The 27,726-nt window shown below is 41.1% G+C and overlaps 3 protein-coding genes across 3 annotated transcripts in view; all 3 read right to left on the bottom strand.

The window, feature by feature from the left end:
• Positions 1 to 236: 236 nt before the first annotated feature.
• Positions 237 to 15,679, bottom strand: LOC124043566 (golgin subfamily B member 1-like). Its single transcript, XM_046362278.1, has one exon. It carries the CDS (start codon positions 15,677 to 15,679, stop codon positions 1,073 to 1,075), a length of 14,607 nt encoding a protein of 4,868 aa, XP_046218234.1. The 3' UTR covers positions 237 to 1,072.
• On the bottom strand, positions 15,438 to 17,697 carry LOC124043581 (trichohyalin-like). The gene has a single exon (XM_046362310.1). The coding sequence runs from the start codon at positions 17,662 to 17,664 to the stop codon at positions 15,667 to 15,669; it is 1,998 nt and encodes a 665-aa protein (XP_046218266.1). The 5' UTR covers positions 17,665 to 17,697; the 3' UTR covers positions 15,438 to 15,666.
• The window catches only part of LOC124044380 (A-kinase anchor protein 9-like), a gene marked incomplete at its 3' end in the record, with an annotated part of 21,748 nt that continues 11,713 nt past the window's right edge, over positions 17,692 to 27,726 (bottom strand). Inside the window, exon 5 of the mRNA XM_046364032.1 lies at positions 17,692 to 27,009. Within this exon, the coding sequence (XP_046219988.1) occupies positions 17,692 to 27,009 (9,318 nt within the window). The remainder of the gene's footprint in view (positions 27,010 to 27,726) is intronic.

Raw genomic sequence — 27,726 nt, 5'->3', positions numbered from 1 at the left:
TTCCTGCTTTAAGATGTCCATCTTCTTCCTATTTCTTCCCGCATTCTATCCTCTTCCTCTTTGAGCCGAGCCATCTTGTCATCCATGTTGTCTTTTTCTCTCACCATTTCTGCCTCTTTCACTCTCAGTTCACCCATTGAGCTTTCTATCATTTCCTTGTCATTGTCCACCTCTAGCAACTGTTTTTTCATGTCCGTCGTCATTTGTTCCAAATGTTCTTTCTCTTTCCTTTGATCTTCCATGTGAGATTCTGTCTCCTCTCTCTGTTGCTGTATCTCACTCCTCATTTGTTCCAGCTCCTCTCTCTCCTTTGTTAGCACATCCTGCCTTTCTTCGATGTCTTGTTTCTCTCTTTCAATCTTGTCATTCATGAGTTCCAGTTCGTTCTGCTTTTGTTTGTTCTTTTCCATAAAACCCACCATTTCTTCTCGTTGTTTTTGAGTTTGGAAAGCCAGTTCTTCAACCTTCCCCCTCTCCCGTCTTGTCTCGTCCATGATCTGATTTACGTCTTCAGACCGTCTTTCTAACTCAGCTTTGATCTGATCCAGCTTTTCCTTCTCCACACGAATGTCTTGTTTGTTTTGTTCTATTTCCTCCAATTGTCCCTGTGTTTCAGACTTCATCAGATCAAACTCATCTCTTTCTTTCATGGTCAATCCCTTCTTTCTCTCAAAGGCTTCTTTTTCCTTCTGTATCTCCTCCTTTACATCTTCAAGTTGTTGTCTTTCCCTCGTGAGCTTTTCCTTCCAGTCTATTTCCATAGGCTCGGTCTGTGCTTCTGCTTCAGCCTTCAAGCTCGTCAAGTCTTCCCTTTGTCTTTTCATCAGTTCAAGACTGATATCCAATTCCTCTTTCTCCTTACTTATCTTACATCGCCTCTCTTCCAACTGATCTTTCTCTTTCAGTGTTTCATCCTTCCTGTCTTTCACTTCCTTCTTCTCTCTATCTAGTTCTTCACGCATTTTTTCCAACTCAAGCAATTTTGCATTCAGCTGGTCCTTTTCACTGTCAATTTCATCTCTCAGTCTTTTGATTTCACAACTTTCCTGCTTTAAGATGTCCATCTTCTTTCCTATTTCTTCCCGCATTCTATCCTCTTCCTCTTTGAGCGAGCCATCTTGTCATCCATGTTGTCTTTTTCTCTCACCATTTCTGCCTCTTTCACTCTCAGTTCACCCATTGAGCTTTCTATCATTTCCTTGTCATTGTCCACCTCTAGCAACTGTTTTTTCATGTCCGTCGTCATTTGTTCCAAATGTTCTTTCTCTTTCCTTTGATCTTCCATGTGAGATTCTGTCTCCTCTCTCTGTTGCTGTATCTCACTCCTCATTTGTTCCAGCTCCTCTCTCTCCTTTGTTAGCACATCCTGCCTTTCTTCGATGTCTTGTTTCTCTCTTTCAATCTTGTCATTCATGAGTTCCAGTTCGTTCTGCTTTTGTTTGTTCTTTTCCATAAAACCCACCATTTCTTCTCGTTGTTTTTGAGTTTGGAAAGCCAGTTCTTCAACCTTCCCCCTCTCCCGTCTTGTCTCGTCCATGATCTGATTTACGTCTTCAGACCGTCTTTCTAACTCAGCTTTGATCTGATCCAGCTTTTCCTTCTCCACACGAATGTCTTGTTTGTTTTGTTCTATTTCCTCCAATTGTCCCTGTGTTTCAGACTTCATCAGATCAAACTCATCTCTTTCTTTCATGGTCAATCCCTTCTTTCTCTCAAAGGCTTCTTTTTCCTTCTGTATCTCCTCCTTTACATCTTCAAGTTGTTGTCTTTCCCTCGTGAGCTTTTCCTTCCAGTCTATTTCCATAGGCTCGGTCTGTGCTTCTGCTTCAGCCTTCAAGCTCGTCAAGTCTTCCCTTTGTCTTTTCATCAGTTCAAGACTGATATCCAATTCCTCTTTCTCCTTACTTATCTTACATCGCCTCTCTTCCAACTGATCTTTCTCTTTCAGTGTTTCATCCTTCCTGTCTTTCACTTCCTTCTTCTCTCTATCTAGTTCTTCACTCATTTTTTCCAACTCAAGCAATTTTGCATTCAGCTGGTCCTTTTCACTGTCAATTTCATCTCTCAGTCTTTTGATTTCACAACTTTCCTGCTTTAAGATGTCCATCTTCTTTCCTATTTCTTCCCGCATTCTATCCTCTTCCTCTTTGAGCCGAGCCATCTTGTCATCCATGTTGTCTTTTTCTCTCACCATTTCTGCCTCTTTCACTCTCAGTTCACCCATTGAGATTTCTATCATTTCCTTGTCATTGTCCACCTCTAGCAACTGTTTTTTCATGTCCGTCGTCATTTGTTCCAAATGTTCTTTCTCTTTCCTTTGATCTTCCATGTGAGATTCTGTCTCCTCTCTCTGTTGCTGTATCTCACTCCTCATTTGTTCCAGCTCCTCTCTCTCCTTTGTTAGCACATCCTGCCTTTCTTCGATGTCTTGTTTCTCTCTTTCAATCTTGTCATTCATGAGTTCCAGTTCGTTCTGCTTTTGTTTGTTCTTTTCCATAAAACCCACCATTTCTTCTCGTTGTTTTTGAGTTTGGAAAGCCAGTTCTTCAACCTTCCCCCTCTCCCGTCTTGTCTCGTCCATGATCTGATTTACGTCTTCAGACCGTCTTTCTAACTCAGCTTTGATCTGATCCAGCTTTTCCTTCTCCACACGAATGTCTTGTTTGTTTTGTTCTATTTCCTCCAATTGTCCCTGTGTTTCAGACTTCATCAGATCAAACTCATCTCTTTCTTTCATGGTCAATCCCTTCTTTCTCTCAAAGGCTTCTTTTTCCTTCTGTATCTCCTCCTTTACATCTTCAAGTTGTTGTCTTTCCCTCGTGAGCTTTTCCTTCCAGTCTATTTCCATAGGCTCGGTCTGTGCTTCTGCTTCAGCCTTCAAGCTCGTCAAGTCTTCCCTTTGTCTTTTCATCAGTTCAAGACTGATATCCAATTCCTCTTTCTCCTTACTTATCTTACATCGCCTCTCTTCCAACTGATCTTTCTCTTTCAGTGTTTCATCCTTCCTGTCTTTCACTTCCTTCTTCTCTCTATCTAGTTCTTCACGCATTTTTTCCAACTCAAGCAATTTTGCATTCAGCTGGTCCTTTTCACTGTCAATTTCATCTCTCAGTCTTTTGATTTCACAACTTTCCTGCTTTAAGATGTCCATCTTCTTTCCCATTTCTTCCCACATTCTATCCTCTTCCTCTTTGAGCCGAGCCATCTTGTCATCCATGTTGTCTTTTTCTCTCACCATTTCTGCCTCTTTCACTCTCAGTTCACCCATTGAGATTTCTATCATTTCCTTGTCATTGTCCACCTCTAGCAACTGTTTTTTCATGTCCGTCGTCATTTGTTCCAAATGTTCTTTCTCTTTCCTTTGATCTTCCATGTGAGATTCTGTCTCCTCTCTCTGTTGCTGTATCTCACTCCTCATTTGTTCCAGCTCCTCTCTCTCCTTTGTTAGCACATCCTGCCTTTCTTCGATGTCTTGTTTCTCTCTTTCAATCTTGTCATTCATGAGTTCCAGTTCGTTCTGCTTTTGTTTGTTCTTTTCCATAAAACCCACCATTTCTTCTCGTTGTTTTTGAGTTTGGAAAGCCAGTTCTTCAACCTTCCCCCTCTCCCGTCTTGTCTCGTCCATGATCTGATTTACGTCTTCAGACCGTCTTTCTAACTCAGCTTTGATCTGATCCAGCTTTTCCTTCTCCACACGAATGTCTTGTTTGTTTTGTTCTATTTCCTCCAATTGTCCCTGTGTTTCAGACTTCATCAGATCAAACTCATCTCTTTCTTTCATGGTCAATCCCTTCTTTCTCTCAAAGGCTTCTTTTTCCTTCTGTATCTCCTCCTTTACATCTTCAAGTTGTTGTCTTTCCCTCGTGAGCTTTTCCTTCCAGTCTATTTCCATAGGCTCGGTCTGTGCTTCTGCTTCAGCCTTCAAGCTCGTCAAGTCTTCCCTTTGTCTTTTCATCAGTTCAAGACTGATATCCAATTCCTCTTTCTCCTTACTTATCTTACATCGCCTCTCTTCCAACTGATCTTTCTCTTTCAGTGTTTCATCCTTCCTGTCTTTCACTTCCTTCTTCTCTCTATCTAGTTCTTCACGCATTTTTTCCAACTCAAGCAATTTTGCATTCAGCTGGTCCTTTTCACTGTCAATTTCATCTCTCAGTCTTTTGATTTCACAACTTTCCTGCTTTAAGATGTCCATCTTCTTTCCTATTTCTTCCCGCATTCTATCCTCTTCCTCTTTGAGCCGAGCCATCTTGTCATCCATGTTGTCTTTTTCTCTCACCATTTCTGCCTCTTTCACTCTCAGTTCACCCATTGAGCTTTCTATCATTTCCTTGTCATTGTCCACCTCTAGCAACTGTTTTTTCATGTCCGTCGTCATTTGTTCCAAATGTTCTTTCTCTTTCCTTTGATCTTCCATGTGAGATTCTGTCTCCTCTCTCTGTTGCTGTATCTCACTCCTCATTTGTTCCAGCTCCTCTCTCTCCTTTGTTAGCACATCCTGCCTTTCTTCGATGTCTTGTTTCTCTCTTTCAATCTTGTCATTCATGAGTTCCAGTTCGTTCTGCTTTTGTTTGTTCTTTTCCATAAAACCCACCATTTCTTCTCGTTGTTTTTGAGTTTGGAAAGCCAGTTCTTCAACCTTCCCCCTCTCCCGTCTTGTCTCGTCCATGATCTGATTTACGTCTTCAGACCGTCTTTCTAACTCAGCTTTGATCTGATCCAGCTTTTCCTTCTCCACACGAATGTCTTGTTTGTTTTGTTCTATTTCCTCCAATTGTCCCTGTGTTTCAGACTTCATCAGATCAAACTCATCTCTTTCTTTCATGGTCAATCCCTTCTTTCTCTCAAAGGCTTCTTTTTCCTTCTGTATCTCCTCCTTTACATCTTCAAGTTGTTGTCTTTCCCTCGTGAGCTTTTCCTTCCAGTCTATTTCCATAGGCTCGGTCTGTGCTTCTGCTTCAGCCTTCAAGCTCGTCAAGTCTTCCCTTTGTCTTTTCATCAGTTCAAGACTGATATCCAATTCCTCTTTCTCCTTACTTATCTTACATCGCCTCTCTTCCAACTGATCTTTCTCTTTCAGTGTTTCATCCTTCCTGTCTTTCACTTCCTTCTTCTCTCTATCTAGTTCTTCACGCATTTTTTCCAACTCAAGCAATTTTGCATTCAGCTGGTCCTTTTCACTGTCAATTTCATCTCTCAGTCTTTTGATTTCACAACTTTCCTGCTTTAAGATGTCCATCTTCTTTCCTATTTCTTCCCGCATTCTATCCTCTTCCTCTTTGAGCCGAGCCATCTTGTCATCCATGTTGTCTTTTTCTCTCACCATTTCTGCCTCTTTCACTCTCAGTTCACCCATTGAGCTTTCTATCATTTCCTTGTCATTGTCCACCTCTAGCAACTGTTTTTTCATGTCCGTCGTCATTTGTTCCAAATGTTCTTTCTCTTTCCTTTGATCTTCCATGTGAGATTCTGTCTCCTCTCTCTGTTGCTGTATCTCACTCCTCATTTGTTCCAGCTCCTCTCTCTCCTTTGTTAGCACATCCTGCCTTTCTTCGATGTCTTGTTTCTCTCTTTCAATCTTGTCATTCATGAGTTCCAGTTCGTTCTGCTTTTGTTTGTTCTTTTCCATAAAACCCACCATTTCTTCTCGTTGTTTTTGAGTTTGGAAAGCCAGTTCTTCAACCTTCCCCCTCTCCCGTCTTGTCTCATCCATGATCTGATTTACGTCTTCAGACCGTCTTTCTAACTCAGCTTTGATCTGATCCAGCTTTTCCTTCTCCACACGAATGTCTTGTTTGTTTTGTTCTATTTCCTCCAATTGTCCCTGTGTTTCAGACTTCATCAGATCAAACTCATCTCTTTCTTTCATGGTCAATCCCTTCTTTCTCTCAAAGGCTTCTTTTTCCTTCTGTATCTCCTCCTTTACATCTTCAAGTTGTTGTCTTTCCCTCGTGAGCTTTTCCTTCCAGTCTATTTCCATAGGCTCGGTCTGTGCTTCTGCTTCAGCCTTCAAGCTCGTCAAGTCTTCCCTTTGTCTTTTCATCAGTTCAAGACTGATATCCAATTCCTCTTTCTCCTTACTTATCTTACATCGCCTCTCTTCCAACTGATCTTTCTCTTTCAGTGTTTCATCCTTCCTGTCTTTCACTTCCTTCTTCTCTCTATCTAGTTCTTCACTCATTTTTTCCAACTCAAGCAATTTTGCATTCAGCTGGTCCTTTTCACTGTCAATTTCATCTCTCAGTCTTTTGATTTCACAACTTTCCTGCTTTAAGATGTCCATCTTCTTTCCCATTTCTTCCCACATTCTATCCTCTTCCTCTTTGAGCCGAGCCATCTTGTCATCCATGTTGTCTTTTTCTCTCACCATTTCTGCCTCTTTCACTCTCAGTTCACCCATTGAGATTTCTATCATTTCCTTGTCATTGTCCACCTCTAGCAACTGTTTTTTCATGTCCGTCGTCATTTGTTCCAAATGTTCTTTCTCTTTCCTTTGATCTTCCATGTGAGATTCTGTCTCCTCTCTCTGTTGCTGTATCTCACTCCTCATTTGTTCCAGCTCCTCTCTCTCCTTTGTTAGCACATCCTGCCTTTCTTCGATGTCTTGTTTCTCTCTTTCAATCTTGTCATTCATGAGTTCCAGTTCGTTCTGCTTTTGTTTGTTCTTTTCCATAAAACCCACCATTTCTTCTCGTTGTTTTTGAGTTTGGAAAGCCAGTTCTTCAACCTTCCCCCTCTCCCATCTTGTCTCGTCCATGATCGGATTTACGTCTTCAGACCGTCTTTCTAACTCAGCTTTGATCTGATCCAGCTTTTCCTTCTCCACACGAATGTCTTGTTTGTTTTGTTCTATTTCCTCCAATTGTCCCTGTGTTTCAGACTTCATCAGATCAAACTCATCTCTTTCTTTCATGGTCAATCCCTTCTTTCTCTCAAAGGCTTCTTTTTCCTTCTGTATCTCCTCCTTTACATCTTCAAGTTGTTGTCTTTCCCTCGTGAGCTTTTCCTTCCAGTCTATTTCCATAGGCTCGGTCTGTGCTTCTGCTTCAGCCTTCAAGCTCGTCAAGTCTTCCCTTTGTCTTTTCATCAGTTCAAGACTGATATCCAATTCCTCTTTCTCCTTACTTATCTTACATCGCCTCTCTTCCAACTGATCTTTCTCTTTCAGTGTTTCATCCTTCCTGTCTTTCACTTCCTTCTTCTCTCTATCTAGTTCTTCACGCATTTTTTCCAACTCAAGCAATTTTGCATTCAGCTGGTCCTTTTCACTGTCAATTTCATCTCTCAGTCTTTTGATTTCACAACTTTCCTGCTTTAAGATGTCCATCTTCTTTCCTATTTCTTCCCACATTCTATCCTCTTCCTCTTTGAGCCGAGCCATCTTGTCATCCATGTTGTCTTTTTCTCTCACCATTTCTGCCTCTTTCACTCTCAGTTCACCCATTGAGCTTTCTATCATTTCCTTGTCATTGTCCACCTCTAGCAACTGTTTTTTCATGTCCGTCGTCATTTGTTCCAAATGTTCTTTCTCTTTCCTTTGATCTTCCATGTGAGATTCTGTCTCCTCTCTCTGTTGCTGTATCTCACTCCTCATTTGTTCCAGCTCCTCTCTCTCCTTTGTTAGCACATCCTGCCTTTCTTCGATGTCTTGTTTCTCTCTTTCAATCTTGTCATTCATGAGTTCCAGTTCGTTCTGCTTTTGTTTGTTCTTTTCCATAAAACCCACCATTTCTTCTCGTTGTTTTTGAGTTTGGAAAGCCAGTTCTTCAACCTTCCCCCTCTCCCGTCTTGTCTCGTCCATGATCTGATTTACGTCTTCAGACCGTCTTTCTAACTCAGCTTTGATCTGATCCAGCTTTTCCTTCTCCACACGAATGTCTTGTTTGTTTTGTTCTATTTCCTCCAATTGTCCCTGTGTTTCAGACTTCATCAGATCAAACTCATCTCTTTCTTTCATGGTCAATCCCTTCTTTCTCTCAAAGGCTTCTTTTTCCTTCTGTATCTCCTCCTTTACATCTTCAAGTTGTTGTCTTTCCCTCGTGAGCTTTTCCTTCCAGTCTATTTCCATAGGCTCGGTCTGTGCTTCTGCTTCAGCCTTCAAGCTCGTCAAGTCTTCCCTTTGTCTTTTCATCAGTTCAAGACTGATATCCAATTCCTCTTTCTCCTTACTTATCTTACATCGCCTCTCTTCCAACTGATCTTTCTCTTTCAGTGTTTCATCCTTCCTGTCTTTCACTTCCTTCTTCTCTCTATCTAGTTCTTCACTCATTTTTTCCAACTCAAGCAATTTTGCATTCAGCTGGTCCTTTTCACTGTCAATTTCATCTCTCAGTCTTTTGATTTCACAACTTTCCTGCTTTAAGATGTCCATCTTCTTTCCCATTTCTTCCCACATTCTATCCTCTTCCTCTTTGAGCCGAGCCATCTTGTCATCCATGTTGTCTTTTTCTCTCACCATTTCTGCCTCTTTCACTCTCAGTTCACCCATTGAGATTTCTATCATTTCCTTGTCATTGTCCACCTCTAGCAACTGTTTTTTCATGTCCGTCGTCATTTGTTCCAAATGTTCTTTCTCTTTCCTTTGATCTTCCATGTGAGATTCTGTCTCCTCTCTCTGTTGCTGTATCTCACTCCTCATTTGTTCCAGCTCCTCTCTCTCCTTTGTTAGCACATCCTGCCTTTCTTCGATGTCTTGTTTCTCTCTTTCAATCTTGTCATTCATGAGTTCCAGTTCGTTCTGCTTTTGTTTGTTCTTTTCCATAAAACCCACCATTTCTTCTCGTTGTTTTTGAGTTTGGAAAGCCAGTTCTTCAACCTTCCCCCTCTCCCGTCTTGTCTCGTCCATGATCTGATTTACGTCTTCAGACCGTCTTTCTAACTCAGCTTTGATCTGATCCAGCTTTTCCTTCTCCACACGAATGTCTTGTTTGTTTTGTTCTATTTCCTCCAATTGTCCCTGTGTTTCAGACTTCATCAGATCAAACTCATCTCTTTCTTTCATGGTCAATCCCTTCTTTCTCTCAAAGGCTTCTTTTTCCTTCTGTATCTCCTCCTTTACATCTTCAAGTTGTTGTCTTTCCCTCGTGAGCTTTTCCTTCCAGTCTATTTCCATAGGCTCGGTCTGTGCTTCTGCTTCAGCCTTCAAGCTCGTCAAGTCTTCCCTTTGTCTTTTCATCAGTTCAAGACTGATATCCAATTCCTCTTTCTCCTTACTTATCTTACATCGCCTCTCTTCCAACTGATCTTTCTCTTTCAGTGTTTCATCCTTCCTGTCTTTCACTTCCTTCTTCTCTCTATCTAGTTCTTCACGCATTTTTTCCAACTCAAGCAATTTTGCATTCAGCTGGTCCTTTTCACTGTCAATTTCATCTCTCAGTCTTTTGATTTCACAACTTTCCTGCTTTAAGATGTCCATCTTCTTTCCTATTTCTTCCCGCATTCTATCCTCTTCCTCTTTGAGCCGAGCCATCTTGTCATCCATGTTGTCTTTTTCTCTCACCATTTCTGCCTCTTTCACTCTCAGTTCACCCATTGAGCTTTCTATCATTTCCTTGTCATTGTCCACCTCTAGCAACTGTTTTTTCATGTCCGTCGTCATTTGTTCCAAATGTTCTTTCTCTTTCCTTTGATCTTCCATGTGAGATTCTGTCTCCTCTCTCTGTTGCTGTATCTCACTCCTCATTTGTTCCAGCTCCTCTCTCTCCTTTGTTAGCACATCCTGCCTTTCTTCGATGTCTTGTTTCTCTCTTTCAATCTTGTCATTCATGAGTTCCAGTTCGTTCTGCTTTTGTTTGTTCTTTTCCATAAAATCCACCATTTCTTCTCGTTGTTTTTGAGTTTGGATAGCCAGTTCTTCAACCTTCCCCCTCTCCCGTCTTGTCTCGTCCATGATCTGATTTACGTCTTCAGACCGTCTTTCTAACTCAGCTTTGATCTGATCCAGCTTTTCCTTCTCCACACGAATGTCTTGTTTGTTTTGTTCTATTTCCTCCAATTGTCCCTGTGTTTCAGACTTCATCAGATCAAACTCATCTCTTTCTTTCATGGTCAATCCCTTCTTTCTCTCAAAGGCTTCTTTTTCCTTCTGTATCTCCTCCTTTACATCTTCAAGTTGTTGTCTTTCCCTCGTGAGCTTTTCCTTCCAGTCTATTTCCATAGGCTCGGTCTGTGCTTCTGCTTCAGCCTTCAAGCTCGTCAAGTCTTCCCTTTGTCTTTTCATCAGTTCAAGACTGATATCCAATTCCTCTTTCTCCTTACTTATCTTACATCGCCTCTCTTCCAACTGATCTTTCTCTTTCAGTGTTTCATCCTTCCTGTCTTTCACTTCCTTCTTCTCTCTATCTAGTTCTTCACGCATTTTTTCCAACTCAAGCAATTTTGCATTCAGCTGGTCCTTTTCACTGTCAATTTCATCTCTCAGTCTTTTGATTTCACAACTTTCCTGCTTTAAGATGTCCATCTTCTTTCCTATTTCTTCCCGCATTCTATCCTCTTCCTCTTTGAGCCGAGCCATCTTGTCATCCATGTTGTCTTTTTCTCTCACCATTTCTGCCTCTTTCACTCTCAGTTCACCCATTGAGCTTTCTATCATTTCCTTGTCATTGTCCACCTCTAGCAACTGTTTTTTCATGTCCGTCGTCATTTGTTCCAAATGTTCTTTCTCTTTCCTTTGATCTTCCATGTGAGATTCTGTCTCCTCTCTCTGTTGCTGTATCTCACTCCTCATTTGTTCCAGCTCCTCTCTCTCCTTTGTTAGCACATCCTGCCTTTCTTCGATGTCTTGTTTCTCTCTTTCAATCTTGTCATTCATGAGTTCCAGTTCGTTCTGCTTTTGTTTGTTCTTTTCCATAAAACCCACCATTTCTTCTCGTTGTTTTTGAGTTTGGATAGCCAGTTCTTCAACCTTCCCCCTCTCCCGTCTTGTCTCGTCCATGATCTGATTTACGTCTTCAGACCGTCTTTCTAACTCAGCTTTGATCTGATCCAGCTTTTCCTTCTCCACACGAATGTCTTGTTTGTTTTGTTCTATTTCCTCCAATTGTCCCTGTGTTTCAGACTTCATCAGATCAAACTCATCTCTTTCTTTCATGGTCAATCCCTTCTTTCTCTCAAAGGCTTCTTTTTCCTTCTGTATCTCCTCCTTTACATCTTCAAGTTGTTGTCTTTCCCTCGTGAGCTTTTCCTTCCAGTCTATTTCCATAGGCTCGGTCTGTGCTTCTGCTTCAGCCTTCAAGCTCGTCAAGTCTTCCCTTTGTCTTTTCATCAGTTCAAGACTGATATCCAATTCCTCTTTCTCCTTACTTATCTTACATCGCCTCTCTTCCAACTGATCTTTCTCTTTCAGTGTTTCATCCTTCCTGTCTTTCACTTCCTTCTTCTCTCTATCTAGTTCTTCACGCATTTTTTCCAACTCAAGCAATTTTGCATTCAGCTGGTCCTTTTCACTGTCAATTTCATCTCTCAGTCTTTTGATTTCACAACTTTCCTGCTTTAAGATGTCCATCTTCTTTCCTATTTCTTCCCGCATTCTATCCTCTTCCTCTTTGAGCCGAGCCATCTTGTCATCCATGTTGTCTTTTTCTCTCACCATTTCTGCCTCTTTCACTCTCAGTTCACCCATTGAGCTTTCTATCATTTCCTTGTCATTGTCCACCTCTAGCAACTGTTTTTTCATGTCCGTCGTCATTTGTTCCAAATGTTCTTTCTCTTTCCTTTGATCTTCCATGTGAGATTCTGTCTCCTCTCTCTGTTGCTGTATCTCACTCCTCATTTGTTCCAGCTCCTCTCTCTCCTTTGTTAGCACATCCTGCCTTTCTTCGATGTCTTGTTTCTCTCTTTCAATCTTGTCATTCATGAGTTCCAGTTCGTTCTGCTTTTGTTTGTTCTTTTCCATAAAACCCACCATTTCTTCTCGTTGTTTTTGAGTTTGGATAGCCAGTTCTTCAACCTTCCCCCTCTCCCGTCTTGTCTCGTCCATGATCTGATTTACGTCTTCAGACCGTCTTTCTAACTCAGCTTTGATCTGATCCAGCTTTTCCTTCTCCACACGAATGTCTTGTTTGTTTTGTTCTATTTCCTCCAATTGTCCCTGTGTTTCAGACTTCATCAGATCAAACTCATCTCTTTCTTTCATGGTCAATCCCTTCTTTCTCTCAAAGGCTTCTTTTTCCTTCTGTATCTCCTCCTTTACATCTTCAAGTTGTTGTCTTTCCCTCGTGAGCTTTTCCTTCCAGTCTATTTCCATAGGCTCGGTCTGTGCTTCTGCTTCAGCCTTCAAGCTCGTCAAGTCTTCCCTTTGTCTTTTCATCAGTTCAAGACTGATATCCAATTCCTCTTTCTCCTTACTTATCTTACATCGCCTCTCTTCCAACTGATCTTTCTCTTTCAGTGTTTCATCCTTCCTGTCTTTCACTTCCTTCTTCTCTCTATCTAGTTCTTCACGCATTTTTTCCAACTCAAGCAATTTTGCATTCAGCTGGTCCTTTTCACTGTCAATTTCATCTCTCAGTCTTTTGATTTCACAACTTTCCTGCTTTAAGATGTCCATCTTCTTTCCTATTTCTTCCCGCATTCTATCCTCTTCCTCTTTGAGCCGAGCCATCTTGTCATCCATGTTGTCTTTTTCTCTCACCATTTCTGCCTCTTTCACTCTCAGTTCACCCATTGAGCTTTCTATCATTTCCTTGTCATTGTCCACCTCTAGCAACTGTTTTTTCATGTCCGTCGTCATTTGTTCCAAATGTTCTTTCTCTTTCCTTTGATCTTCCATGTGAGATTCTGTCTCCTCTCTCTGTTGCTGTATCTCACTCCTCATTTGTTCCAGCTCCTCTCTCTCCTTTGTTAGCACATCCTGCCTTTCTTCGATGTCTTGTTTCTCTCTTTCAATCTTGTCATTCATGAGTTCCAGTTCGTTCTGCTTTTGTTTGTTCTTTTCCATAAAACCCACCATTTCTTCTCGTTGTTTTTGAGTTTGGATAGCCAGTTCTTCAACCTTCCCCCTCTCCCGTCTTGTCTCGTCCATGATCTGATTTACGTCTTCAGACCGTCTTTCTAACTCAGCTTTGATCTGATCCAGCTTTTCCTTCTCCACACGAATGTCTTGTTTGTTTTGTTCTATTTCCTCCAATTGTCCCTGTGTTTCAGACTTCATCAGATCAAACTCATCTCTTTCTTTCATGGTCAATCCCTTCTTTCTCTCAAAGGTTTCTTTTTCCTTCTGTATCTCCTCCTTTACATCTTCAAGTTGTTGTCTTTCCCTCGTGAGCTTTTCCTTCCAGTCTATTTCCATAGGCTCGGTCTGTGCTTCTGCTTCAGCCTTCAAGCTCGTCAAGTCTTCCCTTTGTCTTTTCATCAGTTCAAGACTGATATCCAATTCCTCTTTCTCCTTACTTATCTTACATCGCCTCTCTTCCAACTGATCTTTCTCTTTCAGTGTTTCATCCTTCCTGTCTTTCACTTCCTTCTTCTCTCTATCTAGTTCTTCACGCATTTTTTCCAACTCAAGCAATTTTGCATTCAGCTGGTCCTTTTCACTGTCAATTTCATCTCTCAGTCTTTTGATTTCACAACTTTCCTGCTTTAAGATGTCCATCTTCTTTCCTATTTCTTCCCGCATTCTATCCTCTTCCTCTTTGAGCCGAGCCATCTTGTCATCCATGTTGTCTTTTTCTCTCACCATTTCTGCCTCTTTCACTCTCAGTTCACCCATTGAGCTTTCTATCATTTCCTTGTCATTGTCCACCTCTAGCAACTGTTTTTTCATGTCCGTCGTCATTTGTTCCAAATGTTCTTTCTCTTTCCTTTGATCTTCCATGTGAGATTCTGTCTCCTCTCTCTGTTGCTGTATCTCACTCCTCATTTGTTCCAGCTCCTCTCTCTCCTTTGTTAGCACATCCTGCCTTTCTTCGATGTCTTGTTTCTCTCTTTCAATCTTGTCATTCATGAGTTCCAGTTCGTTCTGCTTTTGTTTGTTCTTTTCCATAAAACCCACCATTTCTTCTCGTTGTTTTTGAGTTTGGATAGCCAGTTCTTCAACCTTCCCCCTCTCCCGTCTTGTCTCGTCCATGATCTGATTTACGTCTTCAGACCGTCTTTCTAACTCAGCTTTGATCTGATCCAGCTTTTCCTTCTCCACACGAATGTCTTGTTTGTTTTGTTCTATTTCCTCCAATTGTCCCTGTGTTTCAGACTTCATCAGATCAAACTCATCTCTTTCTTTCATGGTCAATCCCTTCTTTCTCTCAAAGGCTTCTTTTTCCTTCTGTATCTCCTCCTTTACATCTTCAAGTTGTTGTCTTTCCCTCGTGAGCTTTTCCTTCCAGTCTATTTCCATAGGCTCGGTCTGTGCTTCTGCTTCAGCCTTCAAGCTCGTCAAGTCTTCCCTTTGTATTTTCATCAGTTCAAGACTGATATCCAATTCCTCTTTCTCCTTACTTATCTTACATCGCCTCTCTTCCAACTGATCTTTCTCTTTCAGTGTTTCATCCTTCCTGTCTTTCACTTCCTTCTTCTCTCTATCTAGTTCTTCACTCATTTTTTCCAACTCAAGCAATTTTGCATTCAGCTGGTCCTTTTCACTGTCAATTTCATCTCTCAGTCTTTTGATTTCACAACTTTCCTGCTTTAAGATGTCCATCTTCTTTCCTATTTCTTCCCGCATTCTATCCTCTTCCTCTTTGAGCCGAGCCATCTTGTCATCCATGTTGTCTTTTTCTCTCACCATTTCTGCCTCTTTCACTCTCAGTTCACCCATTGAGCTTTCTATCATTTCCTTGTCATTGTCCACCTCTAGCAACTGTTTTTTCATGTCCGTCGTCATTTGTTCCAAATGTTCTTTCTCTTTCCTTTGATCTTCCATGTGAGATTCTGTCTCCTCTCTCTGTTGCTGTATCTCACTCCTCATTTGTTCCAGCTCCTCTCTCTCCTTTGTTAGCACATCCTGCCTTTCTTCGATGTCTTGTTTCTCTCTTTCAATCTTGTCATTCATGAGTTCCAGTTCGTTCTGCTTTTGTTTGTTCTTTTCCATAAAACCCACCATTTCTTCTCGTTGTTTTTGAGTTTGGATAGCCAGTTCTTCAACCTTCCCCCTCTCCCGTCTTGTCTCGTCCATGATCTGATTTACGTCTTCAGACCGTCTTTCTAACTCAGCTTTGATCTGATCCAGCTTTTCCTTCTCCACACGAATGTCTTGTTTGTTTTGTTCTATTTCCTCCAATTGTCCCTGTGTTTCAGACTTCATCAGATCAAACTCATCTCTTTCTTTCATGGTCAATCCCTTCTTTCTCTCAAAGGCTTCTTTTTCCTTCTGTATCTCCTCCTTTACATCTTCAAGTTGTTGTCTTTCCCTCGTGAGCTTTTCCTTCCAGTCTATTTCCATAGGCTCGGTCTGTGCTTCTGCTTCAGCCTTCAAGCTCGTCAATTCTTCCCTTTGTCTTTGCATCAGTTCAAGACTGATATCCAATTCCTCTTTCTCCTTACTTATCTTACATCGCCTCTCTTCCAACTGATCTTTCTCTTTCAGTGTTTCATCCTTCCTGTCTTTCACTTCCTTCTTCTCTCTATCTAGTTCTTCACGCATTTTTTCCAACTCAAGCAATTTTGCATTCAGCTGGTCCTTTTCACTGTCAATTTCATCTCTCAGTCTTTTGATTTCACAACTTTCCTGCTTTAAGATGTCCATCTTCTTCCTATTTCTTCCCGCATTCTATCCTCTTCCTCTTTGAGCCGAGCCATCTTGTCATCCATGTTGTCTTTTTCTCTCACCATTTCTGCCTCTTTCACTCTCAGTTCACCCATTGAGCTTTCTATCATTTCCTTGTCATTGTCCACCTCTAGCAACTGTTTTTTCATGTCCGTCGTCATTTGTTCCAAATGTTCTTTCTCTTTCCTTTGATCTTCCATGTGAGATTCTGTCTCCTCTCTCTGTTGCTGTATCTCACTCCTCATTTGTTCCAGCTCCTCTCTCTCCTTTGTTAGCACATCCTGCCTTTCTTCGATGTCTTGTTTCTCTCTTTCAATCTTGTCATTCATGAGTTCCAGTTCGTTCTGCTTTTGTTTGTTCTTTTCCATAAAACCCACCATTTCTTCTCGTTGTTTTTGAGTTTGGAAAGCCAGTTCTTCAACCTTCCCCCTCTCCCGTCTTGTCTCGTCCATGATCTGATTTACGTCTTCAGACCGTCTTTCTAACTCAGCTTTGATCTGATCCAGCTTTTCCTTCTCCACACGAATGTCTTGTTTGTTTTGTTCTATTTCCTCCAATTGTCCCTGTGTTTCAGACTTCATCAGATCAAACTCATCTCTTTCTTTCATGGTCAATCCCTTCTTTCTCTCAAAGGCTTCTTTTTCCTTCTGTATCTCCTCCTTTACATCTTCAAGTTGTTGTCTTTCCCTCGTGAGCTTTTCCTTCCAGTCTATTTCCATAGGCTCGGTCTGTGCTTCTGCTTCAGCCTTCAAGCTCGTCAAGTTTTCCCTTTGTCTTTTCATCAGTTCAAGACTGATATCCAATTCCTCTTTCTCCTTACTTATCTTACATCGCCTCTCTTCCAACTGATCTTTCTCTTTCAGTGTTTCATCCTTCCTGTCTTTCACTTCCTTCTTCTCTCTATCTAGTTCTTCACACATTTTTTCCAACTCAAGCAATTTTGCATTCAGCTGGTCCTTTTCACTGTCAATTTCATCTCTCAGTCTTTTGATTTCACAACTTTCCTGCTTTAAGATGTCCATCTTCTTCCCTATTTCTTCCCGCATTCTATCCTCTTCCTCTTTGAGCCGAGCCATCTTGTCATCCATGTTGTCTTTTTCTCTCACCATTTCTGCCTCTTTCACTCTCAGTTCACCCATTGAGCTTTCTATCATTTCCTTGTCATTGTCCACCTCTAGCAACTGTTTTTTCATGTCCGTCGTCATTTGTTCCAAATGTTCTTTCTCTTTCCTTTGATCTTCCATGTGAGATTCTGTCTCCTCTCTCTGTTGCTGTATCTCACTCCTCATTTGTTCCAGCTCCTCTCTCTCCTTTGTTAGCACATCCTGCCTTTCTTCGATGTCTTGTTTCTCTCTTTCAATCTTGTCATTCATGAGTTCCAGTTCGTTCTGCTTTTGTTTGTTCTTTTCCATAAAACCCACCATTTCTTCTCGTTGTTTTTGAGTTTGGAAAGCCAGTTCTTCAACCTTCCCCCTCTCCCGTCTTGTCTCATCCATGATCTGATTTACGTCTTCAGACCGTCTTTCTAACTCAGCTTTGATCTGATCCAGCTTTTCCTTCTCCACACGAATGTCTTGTTTGTTTTGTTCTATTTCCTCCAATTGTCCCTGTGTTTCAGACTTCATCAGATCAAACTCATCTCTTTCTTTCATGGTCAATCCCTTCTTTCTCTCAAAGGCTTCTTTTTCCTTCTGTATCTCCTCCTTTACATCTTCAAGTTGTTGTCTTTCCCTCGTGAGCTTTTCCTTCCAGTCTATTTCCATAGGCTCGGTCTGTGCTTCTGCTTCAGCCTTCAAGCTCGTCAAGTCTTCCCTTTGTCTTTTCATCAGTTCAAGACTGATATCCAATTCCTCTTTCTCCTTACTTATCTTACATCGCCTCTCTTCCAACTGATCTTTCTCTTTCAGTGTTTCATCCTTCCTGTCTTTCACTTCCTTCTTCTCTCTATCTAGTTCTTCACGCATTTTTTCCAACTCAAGCAATTTTGCATTCAGCTGGTCCGCACTGTCAATTTCATCTCTCAGTCTTTTGATTTCACAACTTTCCTGCTTTAAGATGTCCATCTTCTTTCCTATTTCTTCCCGCATTCTATCCTCTTCCTCTTTGAGCCGAGCCATCTTGTCATCCATGTTGTCTTTTTCTCTCACCATTTCTGCCTCTTTCACTCTCAGTTCACCCATTGAGCTTTCTATCATTTCCTTGTCATTGTCCACCTCTAGCAACTGTTTTTTCATGTCCGTCGTCATTTGTTCCAAATGTTCTTTCTCTTTCCTTTGATCTTCCATGTGAGATTCTGTCTCCTCTCTCTGTTGCTGTATCTCACTCCTCATTTGTTCCAGCTCCTCTCTCTCCTTTGTTAGCACATCCTGCCTTTCTTCGATGTCTTGTTTCTCTCTTTCAATCTTGTCATTCATGAGTTCCAGTTCGTTCTGCTTTTGTTTGTTCTTTTCCATAAAACCCACCATTTCTTCTCGTTGTTTTTGAGTTTGGAAAGCCAGTTCTTCAACCTTCCCCCTCTCCCATCTTGTCTCGTCCATGATCGGATTTACGTCTTCAGACCGTCTTTCTAACTCAGCTTTGATCTGATCCAGCTTTTCCTTCTCCACACGAATGTCTTGTTTGTTTTGTTCTATTTCCTCCAATTGTCCCTGTGTTTCAGACTTCATCAGATCAAACTCATCTCTTTCTTTCATGGTCAATCCCTTCTTTCTCTCAAAGGCTTCTTTTTCCTTCTGTATCTCCTCCTTTACATCTTCAAGTTGTTGTCTTTCCCTCGTGAGCTTTTCCTTCCAGTCTATTTCCATAGGCTCGGTCTGTGCTTCTGCTTCAGCCTTCAAGCTCGTCAAGTCTTCCCTTTGTCTTTTCATCAGTTCAAGACTGATATCCAATTCCTCTTTCTCCTTACTTATCTTACATCGCCTCTCTTCCAACTGATCTTTCTCTTTCAGTGTTTCATCCTTCCTGTCTTTCACTTCCTTCTTCTCTCTATCTAGTTCTTCACGCATTTTTTCCAACTCAAGCAATTTTGCATTCAGCTGGTCCTTTTCACTGTCAATTTCATCTCTCAGTCTTTTGATTTCACAACTTTCCTGCTTTAAGATGTCCATCTTCTTTCCTATTTCTTCCCGCATTCTATCCTCTTCCTCTTTGAGCCGAGCCATCTTGTCATCCATGTTGTCTTTTTCTCTCACCATTTCTGCCTCTTTCACTCTCAGTTCACCCATTGAGCTTTCTATCATTTCCTTGTCATTGTCCACCTCTAGCAACTGTTTTTTCATGTCCGTCGTCATTTGTTCCAAATGTTCTTTCTCTTTCCTTTGATCTTCCATGTGAGATTCTGTCTCCTCTCTCTGTTGCTGTATCTCACTCCTCATTTGTTCCAGCTCCTCTCTCTCCTTTGTTAGCACATCCTGCCTTTCTTCGATGTCTTGTTTCTCTCTTTCAATCTTGTCATTCATGAGTTCCAGTTCGTTCTGCTTTTGTTTGTTCTTTTCCATAAAACCCACCATTTCTTCTCGTTGTTTTTGAGTTTGGAAAGCCAGTTCTTCAACCTTCCCCCTCTCCCGTCTTGTCTCGTCCATGATCTGATTTACGTCTTCAGACCGTCTTTCTAACTCAGCTTTGATCTGATCCAGCTTTTCCTTCTCCACACGAATGTCTTGTTTGTTTTGTTCTATTTCCTCCAATTGTCCCTGTGTTTCAGACTTCATCAGATCAAACTCATCTCTTTCTTTCATGGTCAATCCCTTCTTTCTCTCAAAGGCTTCTTTTTCCTTCTGTATCTCCTCCTTTACATCTTCAAGTTGTTGTCTTTCCCTCGTGAGCTTTTCCTTCCAGTCTATTTCCATAGGCTCGGTCTGTGCTTCTGCTTCAGCCTTCAAGCTCGTCAAGTCTTCCCTTTGTCTTTTCATCAGTTCAAGACTGATATCCAATTCCTCTTTCTCCTTACTTATCTTACATCGCCTCTCTTCCAACTGATCTTTCTCTTTCAGTGTTTCATCCTTCCTGTCTTTCACTTCCTTCTTCTCTCTATCTAGTTCTTCACTCATTTTTTCCAACTCAAGCAATTTTGCATTCAGCTGGTCCTTTTCACTGTCAATTTCATCTCTCAGTCTTTTGATTTCACAACTTTCCTGCTTTAAGATGTCCATCTTCTTTCCTATTTCTTCCCGCATTCTATCCTCTTCCTCTTTGAGCCGAGCCATCTTGTCATCCATGTTGTCTTTTTCTCTCACCATTTCTGCCTCTTTCACTCTCAGTTCACCCATTGAGCTTTCTATCATTTCCTTGTCATTGTCCACCTCTAGCAACTGTTTTTTCATGTCCGTCGTCATTTGTTCCAAATGTTCTTTCTCTTTCCTTTGATCTTCCATGTGAGATTCTGTCTCCTCTCTCTGTTGCTGTATCTCACTCCTCATTTGTTCCAGCTCCTCTCTCTCCTTTGTTAGCACATCCTGCCTTTCTTCGATGTCTTGTTTCTCTCTTTCAATCTTGTCATTCATGAGTTCCAGTTCGTTCTGCTTTTGTTTGTTCTTTTCCATAAAACCCACCATTTCTTCTCGTTGTTTTTGAGTTTGGAAAGCCAGTTCTTCAACCTTCCCCCTCTCCCATCTTGTCTCGTCCATGATCGGATTTACGTCTTCAGACCGTCTTTCTAACTCAGCTTTGATCTGATCCAGCTTTTCCTTCTCCACACGAATGTCTTGTTTGTTTTGTTCTATTTCCTCCAATTGTCCCTGTGTTTCAGACTTCATCAGATCAAACTCATCTCTTTCTTTCATGGTCAATCCCTTCTTTCTCTCAAAGGCTTCTTTTTCCTTCTGTATCTCCTCCTTTACATCTTCAAGTTGTTGTCTTTCCCTCGTGAGCTTTTCCTTCCAGTCTATTTCCATAGGCTCGGTCTGTGCTTCTGCTTCAGCCTTCAAGCTCGTCAAGTCTTCCCTTTGTCTTTTCATCAGTTCAAGACTGATATCCAATTCCTCTTTCTCCTTACTTATCTTACATCGCCTCTCTTCCAACTGATCTTTCTCTTTCAGTGTTTCATCCTTCCTGTCTTTCACTTCCTTCTTCTCTCTATCTAGTTCTTCACGCATTTTTTCCAACTCAAGCAATTTTGCATTCAGCTGGTCCTTTTCACTGTCAATTTCATCTCTCAGTCTTTTGATTTCACAACTTTCCTGCTTTAAGATGTCCATCTTCTTTCCTATTTCTTCCCGCATTCTATCCTCTTCCTCTTTGAGCCGAGCCATCTTGTCATCCATGTTGTCTTTTTCTCTCACCATTTCTGCCTCTTTCACTCTCAGTTCACCCATTGAGCTTTCTATCATTTCCTTGTCATTGTCCACCTCTAGCAACTGTTTTTTCATGTCCGTCGTCATTTGTTCCAAATGTTCTTTCTCTTTCCTTTGATCTTCCATGTGAGATTCTGTCTCCTCTCTCTGTTGCTGTATCTCACTCCTCATTTGTTCCAGCTCCTCTCTCTCCTTTGTTAGCACATCCTGCCTTTCTTCGATGTCTTGTTTCTCTCTTTCAATCTTGTCATTCATGAGTTCCAGTTCGTTCTGCTTTTGTTTGTTCTTTTCCATAAAACCCACCATTTCTTCTCGTTGTTTTTGAGTTTGGAAAGCCAGTTCTTCAACCTTCCCCCTCTCCCGTCTTGTCTCGTCCATGATCTGATTTACGTCTTCAGACCGTCTTTCTAACTCAGCTTTGATCTGATCCAGCTTTTCCTTCTCCACACGAATGTCTTGTTTGTTTTGTTCTATTTCCTCCAATTGTCCCTGTGTTTCAGACTTCATCAGATCAAACTCATCTCTTTCTTTCATGGTCAATCCCTTCTTTCTCTCAAAGGCTTCTTTTTCCTTCTGTATCTCCTCCTTTACATCTTCAAGTTGTTGTCTTTCCCTCGTGAGCTTTTCCTTCCAGTCTATTTCCATAGGCTCGGTCTGTGCTTCTGCTTCAGCCTTCAAGCTCGTCAAGTCTTCCCTTTGTCTTTTCATCAGTTCAAGACTGATATCCAATTCCTCTTTCTCCTTACTTATCTTACATCGCCTCTCTTCCAACTGATCTTTCTCTTTCAGTGTTTCATCCTTCCTGTCTTTCACTTCCTTCTTCTCTCTATCTAGTTCTTCACGCATTTTTTCCAACTCAAGCAATTTTGCATTCAGCTGGTCCTTTTCACTGTCAATTTCATCTCTCAGTCTTTTGATTTCACAACTTTCCTGCTTTAAGATGTCCATCTTCTTTCCTATTTCTTCCCGCATTCTATCCTCTTCCTCTTTGAGCCGAGCCATCTTGTCATCCATGTTGTCTTTTTCTCTCACCATTTCTGCCTCTTTCACTCTCAGTTCACCCATTGAGCTTTCTATCATTTCCTTGTCATTGTCCACCTCTAGCAACTGTTTTTTCATGTCCGTCGTCATTTGTTCCAAATGTTCTTTCTCTTTCCTTTGATCTTCCATGTGAGATTCTGTCTCCTCTCTCTGTTGCTGTATCTCACTCCTCATTTGTTCCAGCTCCTCTCTCTCCTTTGTTAGCACATCCTGCCTTTCTTCGATGTCTTGTTTCTCTCTTTCAATCTTGTCATTCATGAGTTCCAGTTCGTTCTGCTTTTGTTTGTTCTTTTCCATAAAACCCACCATTTCTTCTCGTTGTTTTTGAGTTTGGATAGCCAGTTCTTCAACCTTCCCCCTCTCCCGTCTTGTCTCGTCCATGATCTGATTTACGTCTTCAGACCGTCTTTCTAACTCAGCTTTGATCTGATCCAGCTTTTCCTTCTCCACACGAATGTCTTGTTTGTTTTGTTCTATTTCCTCCAATTGTCCCTGTGTTTCAGACTTCATCAGATCAAACTCATCTCTTTCTTTCATGGTCAATCCCTTCTTTCTCTCAAAGGCTTCTTTTTCCTTCTGTATCTCCTCCTTTACATCTTCAAGTTGTTGTCTTTCCCTCGTGAGCTTTTCCTTCCAGTCTATTTCCATAGGCTCGGTCTGTGCTTCTGCTTCAGCCTTCAAGCTCGTCAAGTCTTCCCTTTGTCTTTTCATCAGTTCAAGACTGATATCCAATTCCTCTTTCTCCTTACTTATCTTACATCGCCTCTCTTCCAACTGATCTTTCTCTTTCAGTGTTTCATCCTTCCTGTCTTTCACTTCCTTCTTCTCTCTATCTAGTTCTTCACGCATTTTTTCCAACTCAAGCAATTTTGCATTCAGCTGGTCCTTTTCACTGTCAATTTCATCTCTCAGTCTTTTGATTTCACAACTTTCCTGCTTTAAGATGTTCATCTTCTTTCCTATTTCTTCCCGCATTCTATCCTCTTCCTCTTTGAGCCGAGCCATCTTGTCATCCATGTTGTCTTTTTCTCTCACCATTTCTGCCTCTTTCACTCTCAGTTCACCCATTGAGCTTTCTATCATTTCCTTGTCATTGTCCACCTCTAGCAACTGTTTTTTCATGTCCGTCGTCATTTGTTCCAAATGTTCTTTCTCTTTCCTTTGATCTTCCATGTGAGATTCTGTCTCCTCTCTCTGTTGCTGTATCTCACTCCTCATTTGTTCCAGCTCCTCTCTCTCCTTTGTTAGCACATCCTGCCTTTCTTCGATGTCTTGTTTCTCTCTTTCAATCTTGTCATTCATGAGTTCCAGTTCGTTCTGCTTTTGTTTGTTCTTTTCCATAAAATCCACCATTTCTTCTCGTTGTTTTTGAGTTTGGATAGCCAGTTCTTCAACCTTCCCCTTCTCCCGTCTTGTCTCGTCCATGATCTGATTTACGTCTTCAGACCGTCTTTCTAACTCAGCTTTGATCTGATCCAGCTTTTCCTTCTCCACACGAATGTCTTGTTTGTTTTGTTCTATTTCCTCCAATTGTCCCTGTGTTTCAGACTTCATCAGATCAAACTCATCTCTTTCTTTCATGGTCAATCCCTTCTTTCTCTCAAAGGCTTCTTTTTCCTTCTCTATCTCCTCCTTTACATCTTCAAGTTGTTGTCTTTCCCTCGTGAGCTTTTCCTTCCAGTCTATTTCCATAGGCTCGGTCTGTGCTTCTGCTTCAGCCTTCAAGCTCGTCAATTCTTCCCTTTGTCTTTTCATCAGTTCAAGACTGATATCCAATTCCTCTTTCTCCTTACTTATCTTACATCGCCTCTCTTCCAACTGATCTTTCTCTTTCAGTGTTTCATCCTTCCTGTCTTTCACTTCCTTCTTCTCTCTATCTAGTTCTTCACGCATTTTTTCCAACTCAAGCAATTTTGCATTCAGCTGGTCCTTTTCACTGTCAATTTCATCTCTCAGTCTTTTGATTTCACAACTTTCCTGCTTTAAGATGTCCATCTTCTTTCCTATTTCTTCCCGCATTCTATCCTCTTCCTCTTTGAGCCGAGCCATCTTGTCATCCATGTTGTCTTTTTCTCTCACCATTTCTGCCTCTTTCACTCTCAGTTCACCCATTGAGCTTTCTATCATTTCCTTGTCATTGTCCACCTCTAGCAACTGTTTTTTCATGTCCGTCGTCATTTGTTCCAAATGTTCTTTCTCTTTCCTTTGATCTTCCATGTGAGATTCTGTCTCCTCTCTCTGTTGCTGTATCTCACTCCTCATTTGTTCCAGCTCCTCTCTCTCCTTTGTTAGCACATCCTGCCTTTCTTCGATGTCTTGTTTCTCTCTTTCAATCTTGTCATTCATGAGTTCCAGTTCGTTCTGCTTTTGTTTGTTCTTTTCCATAAAACCCACCATTTCTTCTCGTTGTTTTTGAGTTTGGAAAGCCAGTTCTTCAACCTTCCCCCTCTCCCGTCTTGTCTCGTCCATGATCTGATTTACGTCTTCAGACCGTCTTTCTAACTCAGCTTTGATCTGATCCAGCTTTTCCTTCTCCACACGAATGTCTTGTTTGTTTTGTTCTATTTCCTCCAATTGTCCCTGTGTTTCAGACTTCATCAGATCAAACTCATCTCTTTCTTTCATGGTCAATCCCTTCTTTCTCTCAAAGGCTTCTTTTTCCTTCTGTATCTCCTCCTTTACATCTTCAAGTTGTTGTCTTTCCCTCGTGAGCTTTTCCTTCCAGACTATTTCCATAGGCTCGGTCTGTGCTTCTGCTTCAGCCTTCAAGCTCGTCAAGTCTTCCCTTTGTCTTTTCATCAGTTCAAGACTGATATCCAATTCCTCTTTCTCCTTACTTATCTTACATCGCCTCTCTTCCAACTGATCTTTCTCTTTCAGTGTTTCATCCTTCCTGTCTTTCACTTCCTTCTTCTCTCTATCTAGTTCTTCACTCATTTTTTCCAACTCAAGCAATTTTGCATTCAGCTGGTCCTTTTCACTGTCAATTTCATCTCTCAGTCTTTTGATTTCACAACTTTCCTGCTTTAAGATGTCCATCTTCTTTCCTATTTCTTCCCGCATTCTATCCTCTTCCTCTTTGAGCCGAGCCATCTTGTCATCCATGTTGTCTTTTTCTCTCACCATTTCTGCCTCTTTCACTCTCAGTTCACCCATTGAGATTTCTATCATTTCCTTGTCATTGTCCACCTCTAGCAACTGTTTTTTCATGTCCGTCGTCATTTGTTCCAAATGTTCTTTCTCTTTCCTTTGATCTTCCATGTGAGATTCTGTCTCCTCTCTCTGTTGCTGTATCTCACTCCTCATTTGTTCCAGCTCCTCTCTCTCCTTTGTTAGCACATCCTGCCTTTCTTCGATGTCTTGTTTCTCTCTTTCAATCTTGTCATTCATGAGTTCCAGTTCGTTCTGCTTTTGTTTGTTCTTTTCCATAAAACCCACCATTTCTTCTCGTTGTTTTTGAGTTTGGATAGCCAGTTCTTCAACCTTCCCCCTCTCCCGTCTTGTCTCATCCATTAGCTGATTCATGTCTTCAGAACGTCTCTGCATTTCAAAACTTTTCTGCTCTGTGTTCTTTCTCATCCTGTTCATCTCATTCGTTATGCTCTCTTCTTCTTTTCTCAGTTCGATAATTATGTTTTCTACTTTTCTCATCTCACACTTTCTCTGCTCTATCTCATCCATATTCTGCTCTATCATTTTCTTTTTTCTGTCCATCTCACATCTCTCTTTTTCCATCTCTGTCTTTGTCTGATTAATTAGAAATGTTTCTTTAATTTGCTCTTGCGTGATCTTTTCAATCTCTTCTCTCTGATTGTTTACCTCTGCTCTGAGTTTATTCAGATCTTCTCTCTCCTTTGATAGAATGTCTTGTTTGCTGTCTATCTCCTCTTTCTGTCTTTTTATTTCAGCGCTCATCAATTCTTCTTCGATTTTACTCTTCTTTGTCTCTTCCACAAAACAATCAATTTGGTTCTTTTGTTGTTGTATTTGGACAGGCATTTGTGATGCACTGACTTTCTCCCTCTTTGTGTCTTCTATGATCATATCTAGGTCGTTGGACTTTCTCTGTAACTCCAGTTTCATTTGTTCAAGCTTTTCTCTCTCAACTTGTACCTTCAGCTTCTCTTGTTCCATCTTCCCCTTTTCTTGCTGCGTTTCAGATCTCATCAGCTCCAAGTCCTTTTTCTCTTTTTCCGAAATGTCCCTGTTTCTTATCGTATCCTCTTTCTCTTTTTGCATCTTACTTTTCAGATATTCAAGTTCCTTTCTTTCCCTGTTCAGGCGTTCACCCTGTTCGTCTCTGTCTTCTTTCCATCCCTCTATTTGAGCTTTTAAGTTCAGCAGATCTTCATTCTCCTTCCTTGTCAGTTCCAGGATGGCTTCCATCTCCTCCTTACGTTTCTCTATGTAAGCTTGCTCTACTGCTAGTTTATTTCTTTCCGCCACGGTAGCCTTTTTGATGTTTCCCATTTCAATTTTCTCTTTGCTAAATTTAACTTGCGTTTGTTTAAATTTATCTTTTGCTTTTTTTAAATCCCGCATCTTTTGTGTTTTATATTGCATTTCCCTTACGATGACCTGTCTTTTCCTTTGCATCTCTGCATCCATTTGCTCGAGATTTTCTTTTTTCTTTTCTATGTCCTCAATAATCTGTCTGCCCTCCTCTCGTTGTTTTGTGATCATGTTCTCCATCTCCGCCTTTTCCTTCTCAAACTCGGCTTTTGACTTTTCCAGGTCATACTTCTCTCTCATAATCATTTTCTCTCTGCGTTCCAAGTCTCTTCTTTCTTTTTCAATGGCGGTTCTTAGCTCTTGTGACTCAAATGGTATCTCAGTTGTCGTATCTCCAAGGTAGGTTTTCTCTGTTTCATCCTGTGGCCTCTGGACCGGGGTCTTCATCATTGGCATTTCTTTTTTCCTTCCGTTTTTTCCCTCTTTCTGTCTGTCAAACTCAGCTTTCATAGACTCCATCATATCCTTTCCAAAGCAGAAAATTGATTTCAGCATAGAAACTTGCCTTTTGGGCACTTCACATAGAAACTACATTATGTCTTAATGAATCAATTTCACAGTTTGACCCTGTGGATAACGGTAATGAGGATGGAGAGCTCCATATACATAGTTACTTAAAGTTCTTCTCTGATTCATTTTGAAATATACACCGAACAAAAATATAAAAGCAACATGCAACAATTTCAGTTCAGTTCATATTAGGAAATTAGTCCATTTAAATCAATTCATTAGGTCCTAATCTATGGATTTCACATGACTGGGAATACAGATTTGCATCTGTTGGTCAAAGATACCTTAAAAAAAGTAGGGGTGTGGATCAGAAAACCAGGCAGTATCTGGTGTGACCATTTGTCTCATGCAGCGCGACACATCTCCTTCACATAGACTTGATCAGGCTGTTGATTGTGGCCTGTGGAATGTTGTCCCGCTCCTATTTAATGGCTGTGCAAAGTTTCTGGATATTAGCATAAACTGGAAAACGCTGTCGTACACGTCGATCCAGAGCATCCCAAACATGTTTCAATGGGTGACATATTTTGTGAGTATGCAGGCCATGGAAGAACTGGGACATTTTCAACTTCCAGGATTTGTTTTTACAGATCCTTGCAACATGGGGCCGTGCATTATCACGCTGAAACATGAGGTGATGGTGGCGGATGAATGGCATGACAATGGGCCTCA

Source organism: Oncorhynchus gorbuscha, linkage group LG09, assembly GCF_021184085.1.
Source record: "Oncorhynchus gorbuscha isolate QuinsamMale2020 ecotype Even-year linkage group LG09, OgorEven_v1.0, whole genome shotgun sequence".
Classification (NCBI taxonomy): Eukaryota; Metazoa; Chordata; class Actinopteri; order Salmoniformes; family Salmonidae; genus Oncorhynchus; species Oncorhynchus gorbuscha.
The sequence above is the reverse complement of the archived record's forward strand: the minus strand, read 5'-3'. Positions and strand labels throughout refer to the sequence as shown.